At 36.7% G+C, this 11,542-nt stretch overlaps 1 protein-coding gene across 1 annotated transcript; it reads left to right on the top strand.

The window, feature by feature from the left end:
* Nucleotides 1-290: 290 nt before the first annotated feature.
* LOC113233997 (calmodulin-like) lies at nt 291-10,469 on the top strand (the record flags this gene model as incomplete). Its single annotated transcript, XM_026469225.1, has 3 exons — nt 291-394; nt 8,199-8,338; nt 10,326-10,469. Coding segments are annotated over 3 exons (388 nt in total), but the record flags the coding sequence as incomplete, so codon positions are not given.
* Between the last annotated feature and the right edge of the window lie 1,073 nt (nt 10,470-11,542).

The raw sequence follows: 11,542 nt of genomic DNA, 5'->3' as shown, positions 1-11,542 counted from the left end.
ACTCACGAGAGAAATAAATGAAGGCAATAGAAATAATTCTCCCGGCTCGGGAATCGACCCCGGGACCTCTGTGTTGCAGTCCAGCATTATATCCGTTCGGCCACGGAGGCGGTTTTAACGACTTTTCGACAACAAAATCTATAAATCACTCTTATTATATCTATTTTAGACTTATTATTACATTTATTTTAGACTCTCGCCTCTCCCAAGAAAGATTAATCTTGAATTTTAAATGGGAGAGGCGGTATTATTATTATTAACGATGACTATTCATATCTAATTCAATGTAGACAAGGCAAACAAGCAGTAGTGGAGGCGAGCCGGGCCCTCCAGACGAGGCCTTGCAGCCAGGCAGCCGCAGTCCGCCCGCTGTGGCCCTCAGTCCTTCGGAAAGGTAAGTTTTTCTACGTTATTTCCGAGTCAATCAATCAAATTCGACTTTGAACGAAGGTAATTCACGACGTGGAAATGTTTTTAGCTACACTTTGCTTCGGCTATAATGAAAATAACTTAACTAAGAAAATTTTCCATCATTTTTGATTTTGTAAATATACTTGCATATTGTATATTCGGGAACTATTTTTTCTTTCAATTAAGAGTCGCTGAGATCGAATTCCAATTTTCCCGTACTAATACGTTTCATTTTGCTTGGGTCGAGGGGCGGGGACACTGGTTTTATTTCAGATTGTTTTTCAAACGTAATTAAAGTCATTTGATAAATGTGTATTACGATACGTGTTCTATTTAGTTCAGTTGATATAAAAACATCATTGATATATCGCACGGCTATTACAATACTGTTGTAACTCAAAATGTGTAAAACTCAGGATTATGCTATTGCCGAACGTAAAATTTGATTCTCTACACGTCAATAAAACCTTGTAAGAAACAATTATAAGATATCCACTTATCTCAAAATGAAACTAAACATTTTGGGAGCTAGTTCTGGACAAAACAGTACTTACTTAAAAATATGAAATTGGTTTTTCCGTTATATATTTGGCGAGTAGATGTTTAGATGTCTGTAATAAACTTTAACCTATGCATAAATTTTAATAATCTTTCACGGTGCATAATATATTTTTCATCGATTCTGAAAAAGTGCACTTTTTGAGTTAATACACTATTGTATTAACAGTGCGATGTGTAAAGTACCTATTGAATACAACGGTTTTCTTGTAAAATTTCGAGGTAAGTTAGGGTTTTTTTTCTATCGTGAAAATTTATAGGAATCGTATTTTCGCGCCGTTTAATAATCAGTTTATCTCCTCAATTTTATTATATGTATTTTTTTTTTTCAAAGTGATTGATTCAACACTTTCGCTGTTATGTGGAATCAACTAAAGCCATTTGAGGTTGTATAGATTCTTAACAATTTAATTCTTTACGTTAACTATAAATTAAATATTTTGCGTCGAGTTATTAAGTATTTTTTACGGTATAGGTATGATTTACCTAGCTTTATGAAAGTACGCATCGAATATTCCAGATGTTTTGCGCGTCATTTGATCATTTTCCGTCGCTAACAAGACAAGTTTAGATAAACACGTGAGAAGGACTGACAGAATTTGTACCGATTGACATTCTTGTGCGCCTTACCAAGATAAATCGAGGATTTTATTTGCAAATATAATTACGAATCGTTTTATGAATCATAGTAATTGTTTGATGACATGACCTTTTTTCTCGAAGTCTTTCAGCATTCTGCGGGATCCAGCCAATATTAGGATCCCGTGGGACCAGAAACTTTCAATCCCGCAAATTCCGGAGTTGCATTCGCTAATTTTGATCAAATTTAAAGTTAGAATACAACGGAAGCAGTTAGGAATTTTAAAGGGGAAATGGAAGTGGGACGTGGAATATAGAAAAGTGGAATGAATAAAAGAGAGCTAAAGTTTCTTTATGATTTCAATGCAGTTTTGTTGTAACTAGATGCCTTGTTGAAATAAAACCTTGAATTTTATCTACAAAGGTCTTTGTATATAAAATTACGTGGACTCATGTCCATGTATGGAATGAAAATCAGTTTCTTTTAAACTACATTGATAATACACAGGTTGTTACACGGCTATGTAATACGGAGTGAAAGTACTTTATATATTTTTTTATGATACTAAATGATGGGACGAACAAGTCGTGGGCCTGGTGATAAGCGACACGCCTATCCATGACAGTCGCAGTGCCACTCAGAGCTTTAAACCACAAAGATCTGAAGGGCATTGCCGCTGCGCCCTTCACTCTGAGACATAAGTTGACAAGTTCCATCTGCCTGTGATTTCACCAACAGCCTTACCCTTCAAAACCGAAACACAGTAATGGTCACATTACCGCTTGGCGGCAGAAATAAGCAAGATGGCAGTTCGTCCCCGGGACAAACTCTTTCACAAAGCGCTCTACTGCTACTTACTTAAATATTGTAGATGGGATATTTTGCTCGGAGACATTATTTTGTTTTTAAAAGTAATCAATACTGCATTCAAAGAATATTTATAAGTTACTTGCCTCATGCGGGAATCGAACCGACCAACGTGAAAAAAATTCCATGTTTTTATGATGCCAATCGGAAGAGTAAATTATAAGGACCAACTCTTTTTTATTAACAAATTGTCTAAAATTAAAGAAACGCAATGAAATTTTACATTTAAGTTTAATAAAACGATTTTCATTGTCGATATTCATAATAATTCAAGATGGGGTCCAGCACATAACTTGATGGACGGGAATAAACTCGGAAACGGAATCACATTAAGCAAGTCAGAAAAAGTTTTATATCCATGTGATAAGAGCGAAAAATACGTTCTTCTTTTACGCGGAGGCGCGGTCCGACTGGAAGCGAAACGCGCTACGTCCTTTTCGATGTTAAGTAATACATGGACTTAAAATTCTTTCTTTTTTCTTTTTGAGAGTTCCGCCTTAATAAATATGGTGAGTCTCTAACAGCTATTGCAACTCCTACGTAATCTATCGTAAGTAGAGATGGGAAAAACTGCTTATTTTATTAAACGTTAAAACTTTGTGGTTTTTATTTTCAAAAACCGTGCTTTTCTAAACGTTTTTCAGTTTGAAGCTTCCAAAATCGTTTAAGCGCATAGACTTTTATGTCAAAAAAATCACTTATAATGTTGTGTTGATAGCGTAAAGCAAAAGTAGACCACTAAATTTTTTTAGATAAGTAAGTTTATTTGTAAAACAAGAGTTTTATTTTTATTAATTAAATTATTATTGACATTGACGAATTAATTTAGGAAATATAGATGGTGGGACTTGAAATATAAAACCACGTTGTAAAAAATCAAATTGTTGAGTATTGAACTGACCAACGCTTATGATTAAATTGAAAGGCTTGTGTGCCTTTTTTAAAAAGCAAACTTTTTAAAATGCTTTTCGTTTAATCGCCCACTTCTAATCGTAAGCCACATAAGTACATAGGTGCATTTTTTCATTGCAAGTTTATATATACTCCACAGTAAAATTATAAGGCATGAAAAATAACGAGTATGAATGATATTTAATAGCAATAATCGCAACTAATAGTTTAATTATTATTCAGTCCTTTTAAAACGTTAAAACGGGCACCCGTATTCGGTCATTTTCGGACTAGTGTTCAGTAGGTAATTTCCGTGGCAATTTTTATTAATTAAGTACTGGATTTTATTCAGCAATATTATTTAATATTCATGTATTGTATCCTGAAATATACGCTTGAATATTTAAATAATAAAAATTGCTCAGATTTATTATCCCGACTTTCCAGACAGGTTGTACTGGCCATGGTCACTGAACAGGTTACGATCTGTTTCCAATTTTAATACCAATCTGTAATACCGCATAACTCGGCCCTGTTGGGGTAAGTGATAATTTTACTGTTTATGTTAATCCATAGTAAGGGAGAGTTTTATACTGTTGTACCTATTTTTATATACCTTTTCTTGTCTTATTACAGCCTTTTATTTTCTTTACCATCAACTTTACAATAAATTTCTGTGGCCCTTTATTTCATTGCCGTGAACCTGGGGTTACAACCTTTTCAAGTCTAACCCAATGTCACTACGGTGCCCCAACACAGTCCATGCAGCACTTGTTGTTGTGCCCCTTGTGCCCTAATACCTGTATGATAACGTAGCCAAGGTGGCAACTTTACTATTCAATGTCAATATAGTCCTAGCCATGCTGGACTGCCACGTAGAGGTCCCGGGTTCAATTTCGGGGCCGGGAGAAGTATTTGCATGGCCTACATTTATTTCTCTCATGAGTTTGGATGTAATTTGTGGTTGTCGCTGTGTGTGTCCATGGTACCCGCGATACAGGTTTTCCCTAGTGCGGGGCTATGAGTGCTATGCGGGGTTATTGTTATTAAAATAAAAGAAAATAAAAACAAATACATGATAAGAAGAAGACTGACCGTGTTAAATTGTTCATCGCGTTTATTCCGGTTTAGTAATATTAGTAGCAGTTAGTTTTGGTAGCAGTAGAGCTCCTTGTGCAAGAGTTCATCCAGGGAAGTACGGCTACCTTACCTATTTCTGCCGCCAAGCAGTAATGTGAACGAATGTGAACGTTCCAGTTTTGAAGAATAAGGGGGCTAGCGAAAATACAGACTCATGTTGTCAACTTACATATGTCTCGGGGTAACGGGCACAGTGGCAGTGCATGCCCCTCAGATCTTTGCTATTTAAAGCTATGAGTAGCACAACAACTGCTATGGACAGGCATGTCGCTTACCTCCACGCGCACAACTTGTTCGTCCCATCACTTATATACTGTTTTGAGATAAGGGTACTGTTGAAATTACAGGCACATAGGACTTGTCAACTTTACGTCTACTGGCGTTGGGCGCAGTGGTAGTGTCACTCACATCTTTGCCATTTAAAGCTCTGTGTGGCATTGCAACTGTTATGGGTAGGCGTGTCGCTGTCCAATAGGCGCACGAGTTGGTCGGTCGTTCCACCGCTTGAAGTTGTAAAACAAAACTAAAATCACTTTCTCCAAAAGGCACGTTTTATTTTTGCAGCCTATCCGCTTTATGTCAAACTGAGTCGTAATAAATAAAACATTTCAAATGCGAGGGTAGGCGACAATCAATACTTCACAAGCCGTATGATCTAAGTACATACAGTTTAACATTCTTTATTCACTGATTGTACTTTTTTCGTCCGAGTTAGTAATATCATGTATTATTAATGCCCCAGCAAAGATAAACCACAAGTTTCACTTCTTCAAATATTAATGAGATCCAGGAACGCTTTCTCATTCTGCGAAACGTACAATGGCTACTAAAACTTTATAAAGGAATTTTTTCTCTTAAGTACTACCTTTTTTTCATTTCTTTTATGAGGTCGTTCGAATATAAAAAATAATGTATAAAGATTAGAAAGGCTTCGTTGTGTTTTCGATTGAATTTATTTAAAATATCATCTATCTCGCTGTCGTTCACGACAATCTCATCATGATGACGTTGATCAATGATTACGCAAACATTTTTTTAAAGCTATAGTCTGTAGGGCTAGCACGATAGGGTGCGACAAGCGCGAAAGCGACAAAAAGCGCGATATACTGCTGTTCTCGCATAAAGATTTCGCACTTTATGTCGCTCTCGCGGAAGTCGCGTCTTATCGTGCTAACCCTATTGAAGCTGTTGTAGCCTTTGAGATAGTTCAAACCACCAGGTTTGAATTACCTCGGAAGCAAAGGGTCCTGGGTTCAAATCCGGGCTCGCACCTCTGAGTTTCTCGGAATTTATTTGCGCAATTTAATTAGAAATGAACTCTTCGGTGAAGGGAAACATCGTAATGAAACCTGCACGTCGAAGAAGGACCCTCGGGAAACGTGAGATGTCCCCAACCCGCATTGGACCTGCGTGGAGTTCCCAAACTTTTGACTAATCGCCCACTTGGCAAGATAAAAAAATTTTTAACGCCACAAAAAATAATTGCTAACACATATTTTTTTTACAAGGAAAAAATTATATACAATATATGTACTGTAGTTTGTATAAATAGTTCAAATGCGGTAGCATCCCCTGGACAGCGTCGACACCCCTTAATTGTTTCTGGGGCATCTACCGCTCTACCTTTAGGACTCTTCGGCGCCGACTGGTAATTACCACTTTGGGAAACTATGGCCTAAACCCTCGCCTTAGAGGAGACCCATGTCCAGCAGTGGAACGTATCAATGAGTTACTGTATTGATAAACACAGCTTTAAATTAAAAATGTATGACTTCCCATTTACATTGTAAGTTTGAGACCACTACATTAACTGGGAAAAGAGCTAATGATCTCTAAATAGCTGAGCAGGCGTTCGTCAAATATATCTAAGAGTCACTCGTTGAAACTAAAAAAAACCTGTTTTGAGATCCGGTCAACCGTTTGGAATGTATAATGCAGACATGCAAACACGCATGGACAAAGGCTCTAACTCATTACTCGCCTCTATTTGAACCAGTCGACGTAACGTATTCAATGCCTAGATCATCGATGATGCGACTTTCAATATTGTGAATCAGTTATTAGACCCATTCGAAAGAGGGCGGGAAACAAAATAAAAAAGGAACTTTAACTTTAACTAGCAAAAGGTATAAAATTTCTTCGAGAGTCGGCCGCGCCCGGGGCACCGTGACCTGTAGATGCGGAATTACAAATTCTGTGCTTATCAATGTTTCCTCTTTGGTTGCCTTTTGTCGGAACTCGGCGGAAGTAGCTGCAAGTTTTCGAGTTCAGATAATTGATCAAATGTTACATAAGTATAGTCTCCTAAGACTACAATGGGAAAAGCGCTAAGCACTCAATGTAGGCTAATTATAATGGACATACTTCAGGCTCAAAAGACTATGCCCTCAATTTTATATGAAAAACTTATGTTTCTAGATACCCTTATGGTGATGTAGAATATAGGAAATTTGAATGCGATATTTTAAAGATCTAACAAAGACAAATTCCTTCGATGAGACTGGACTCGATCGTGACTACCGCTCTTAATAACTGAGCTACAAAGCGAGTCAGCAGATCTTAGGAATTTATCTGTTTTTTTTTATATTTGACAATGTCACATACATTGCTCTGATCCCAAAGTAAGTAGCTGACGCCCTTGTGTTATGCAAATCGGAAACAACGACGGTACCACAAACACCCAGACCCGAGAAAATATAGAAAAATTAGTTTCTACATTGACCCGGTCGAGGATCGAACCCGGAACCTCAGAAATGGCGACACCATGATAACCGGTATGCAAGCCACTCGACCATGGAGGTCGTCAAACTAGACTGCACTAGGCGTTTACATGGTCATTGGAATAATATTGTCTTTGTTCTGAATCACTTCACATGTATATAATGTACATTTTGATTTACATGCAATAAATTCATATCAAAGGTCAGCATTAAAAATACTGAAAAATGTATGAAATGCCATTTACAATAGAATTCAATTAAATAATTCTGTTTGCCGGCCCGATTGGCTGCGACCGAGTGGAGCGAACAATGAATAGCCCGGCTATTTTCTAACAAAAAGGTCGCTAGGGGATGTTCCACTATTTCAAACACTTGTTGTTACAATACTGTATGTATACCTATATATATTGGGTTCCACCCCTATGTTGCGGATAGTCCAAAGATTCGCACGAAGCGTACGCTTCCAGTTATATTTGGCGAACGGCTATGGAGTGGAATTTCCTGCCAACTACAGACTTATTCCCTGAATGTTAAAACTTATGCCTACATCGTCCCTCATCATTACTTTCCACCAGGTGAGATGTAGGTCAAATGAGCATTTATTTATTTTATATACAAAAAAAAAATACACGTAATGGTTGTTTAGCAAATGTATAATACTGGATTTTTTGAGATATTTATATAAGTAAATTGTTAAGATTGTAAGTGATAATGGACGATACTTATAGATAAAAGAACTTATCAACTAAAGTATTATCAAAAAATTGATTTTTACTTGAGGTAAGTATATAACTCTAAATAAGATTGATAGGAGTGCGTAAAATCATTGATTAGATAAAAAAAAGGAGGGAAGACTCGAGCAAACAAATGAAAACCCAGTGTATTTTCCTGCAAAACTTGGTTGTATTTTCATTTGCTGTAATAAAAGGGGCATATCGTGTACAACATCCAAGATATTCCAACATGGGAACATGTATGAAATTAAATGCTTTTGTAAGTAATTTATGCAGAAACTGTTTTTGCCTGTGCAGTGTGGTGTCCGACCGATCAACAACATCGGTAGTAGCACAGCGGCAAGTCACGTTTTTAAAACCAGCTGCCGACACCACCCTGGATCGAAAGGCCTCCATAGTGGATGAGACTTCTGGCATCACCCGGACACAAATGAAAGGTAAAGCAATTGTTTTTGAAGCTGCCTTTATATATAATCATCATCATGATATAGACAGGACATACTCCCACAAAGATCGCCACTACTACCGGTGTTGCGTTGCTTCATCAAGTCGTTGGTTGTCCTTGTGGGTGGTCTTCCACGCAGCGTTTTCCTCGACAACTATTCGGCCACATCCGCCAATTGTTCTGCGGGCAATGTGCTCCGTCCACTTTTTGGCCTATGTGGGTTGCTCTGGTTCGTTTGCAGATCTCATTCCAGATTCGATCGCAGCCTTCTCCATTATCCTTTAGATGAGCCTTCTTATGAGGCCTATAGTGAGCGACCGCGTCTTGGTTTTCACAAAGACTTACGCCTTGAGACACTGGTAAAGGGGAGGAAAACGTAGTTCTGACACTTCCCCAGAAGAATAGAATATGACAAATTACCTCTTTCTCGAAGTTGAACCTACCTTGTAGCATGGACAATTCGTCTATGGTTTGGTACAAGAAGTGCCAAAGTCCCTATTACTTTATACACTTCGCACCAAGCCACAACAGGTAGATATAATCGTCTACAACTTCGAGCGTCCAGTACCCAATCTTCACGGAAGTGAGCAATACAGCTTTTATACTTAATAAAATAAAAAATCGAGGTAACAAGCTGCTTCATTGTTTATACATTACTGTTTTCTACTCTTATCTGGAAACATTGAAAATATCTTGATTTACTCGTATACAAATACAGTTATCACATTTTTTAGGGTTCCATAAGCAACTTCTTAAAAAAATTACAGATGTAACGTAATAGAAGTATAAGGAACCCAAATAGACTGATTTACAATAATAACCTGTATGCGCTTTTTTAATAAAACACAAGGTAACTCAACTGTCAGAGAAGAAATTTAAAAACTATATTAAAAATATAGTGTTACTGATTATATTCAGGATAAAGATGCTTGGAACTCATCTCCAGCGGACACTTGACGTACCCATTTAAAACTTGTATAGCAGTAACAGTAATGACAATATCTAAGTGTTAAATTATTTTATTTTATTTTTTATTTACTTTTTGACAAAAACCAATGAGTGATTGTTGTTGTCATTGTAATCAATTTGACGATTTCAAATGTTATTTGGTTATCTAAGAAATAAAAATATTTTTAATTTGAGTTTGAACCTAGATCTTCTTCTTCTCTACTACAAACATCAATTCTTACTACAAAAATCAATTCAACGGTATGTCTGAATTTATTGCTCTACCAAAGGACATTAAAACGTTACCAAATAATTTATTCAGAAATGTAAATAATGTATAACTTATGGATAAAAATTATTACATAAAAAATGTGGCATACATCACACTAATCATAATAAACTGGAATAAAATGTAGAAGTAAAATAAAATAAAGTAATCAGATATGACCTACAAGGTCTTCGTCTAATCTACTTCCTGTTTGCGTCGCCGTGGACGGAACGCCATTACTTAAAAACTGGACCAGACATATCTGCGGAAATAGCTTAATGTGTAATCATGTAATATATTATTAATATTTTAGTAGCAGTAGAGCTCCTTGTGAAAAGGTTCGTCCGGGGAAGTACTGCCACCTTACCTATTTCTGCCGCCAAGCAATAATGTCAGCATTACTAGGTTACTGTTTTGAAGGGTAAGGGTGCTGGTGAAATTACAAGCACGTGGGACTTGTCAACTTATGTCTCAGGGTGACTAACGCAGTGGTAGTGCCCCTCAAATCTTTGCGATTTAAAGCTCTGAATGCCACTGCAACTGTAATGGACAGGTGTGTAGCTTACCATCAGGCGCACGAAATGTTCGTCCTGTCACTTGATATTACAAAAACAAGAAATATTAGGATGAAAAATTATTATAGTACAGGATAATAATTAAAGTACAGGAGTAGTTTTTTTTTCAAATTGTCGTTTCAATTTTCATCACACTTACACAATGCCTAGTCCATTGTAAGCATTAATAAATGGCTTTTTGTTAACAGAATTCCGCGAAGCTTTTCGTTTATTCGACAAAGACGGCGATGGAACAATTACTAAAGAGGAGCTCGGTCGTGTTATGCGAAGCCTTGGACAATTCGCGAGGGTTGAGGAACTTCAGGACATGCTTCAGGAGGTCGATAGTGATGGTATGTAATTACATTAACATGTTTAACGCCGCGCCAAACATGGCAACCGCGTATTTACGCAGGGAGTGCGAAACTCGTTAATTTTTATAAAGCATCAGTTAGATGGTGTGGTAAACACTAAAAGTGTTTTCTGAGTTTAACGACATTTTATCTGAACGATTAAATATTTTCAAATTCAATTTCAAAATGTTGACGTAAAATTTGTACTTGATATAATTGTATTAACGTAACCATTCTTTTTTTCCGTCAGAGCGGGACGTCTGTAAATTTATTATTGTTTTCATGATAAAACATATATGTTTTGATAGATACGAAATGTTTAAGTCATTATTATTAAAAAAAAAAACTAAAAATGTTTAACATTAAAAAAAATTAAAAGAACTACCTAATGTTGTGTAGTCTGGTGGGCTGACTTATTTTTTACAAATTTGCTTTAATTTGTCAGGACCCCGATTCAGAACACTTCGTTCGATTGGATATCGTTCTCAAATCGAAGGGTGCAATCCGATCTATTCTGAACATCCGAGTTAAATGTTCGATTTGGATTCGGATACGATATCATTATCCAACGGCGTTTACGGAGTTAGTCGGTGAAATAGATTATAAGAAAAAAGAAAATAATTTTATATATATTTTTTTAGACTTTAAAGGCCTAAAATATAGGAATACATTAGCCGTGCATTAGAAAAAATTACTAAAATTGAACAAAATCCAGGAGTTATTTAAAATAATAAGACATATATTACATTCTTGCTTTGTAAACAACAGGACGTTCGGTAACTTTTATTTGATAACGTGTTCTGAATACCATTTGTAGCCTTTGCCGATCGAGATGTTCGAGTTATCGTACGGGTGTGACGTCATTTCGTTTCGGTTTGACGTTCGATTCGGGTGTTGTGAATAAAAATGAAAAAAAAATCGTGCGATATCGATAACTGAGTTATCGTAAGGTTCTGAATCGACCCCCAGGTTTAATTTTTAAATCCGCCCTAGCCACGGCAACGCGACAAGTCATTATGCCACCGATTAATTCTCGCCAAAAACAATGCACGCGCAATATACGGACACAAAAC

The sequence above is a fragment of the Hyposmocoma kahamanoa genome, unplaced genomic scaffold, assembly GCF_003589595.1.
Source record: "Hyposmocoma kahamanoa isolate Upper Pololo Valley unplaced genomic scaffold, ASM358959v1 80767, whole genome shotgun sequence".
Classification (NCBI taxonomy): Eukaryota; Metazoa; Arthropoda; class Insecta; order Lepidoptera; family Cosmopterigidae; genus Hyposmocoma; species Hyposmocoma kahamanoa.
The sequence above is the reverse complement of the archived record's forward strand: the minus strand, read 5'-3'. Positions and strand labels throughout refer to the sequence as shown.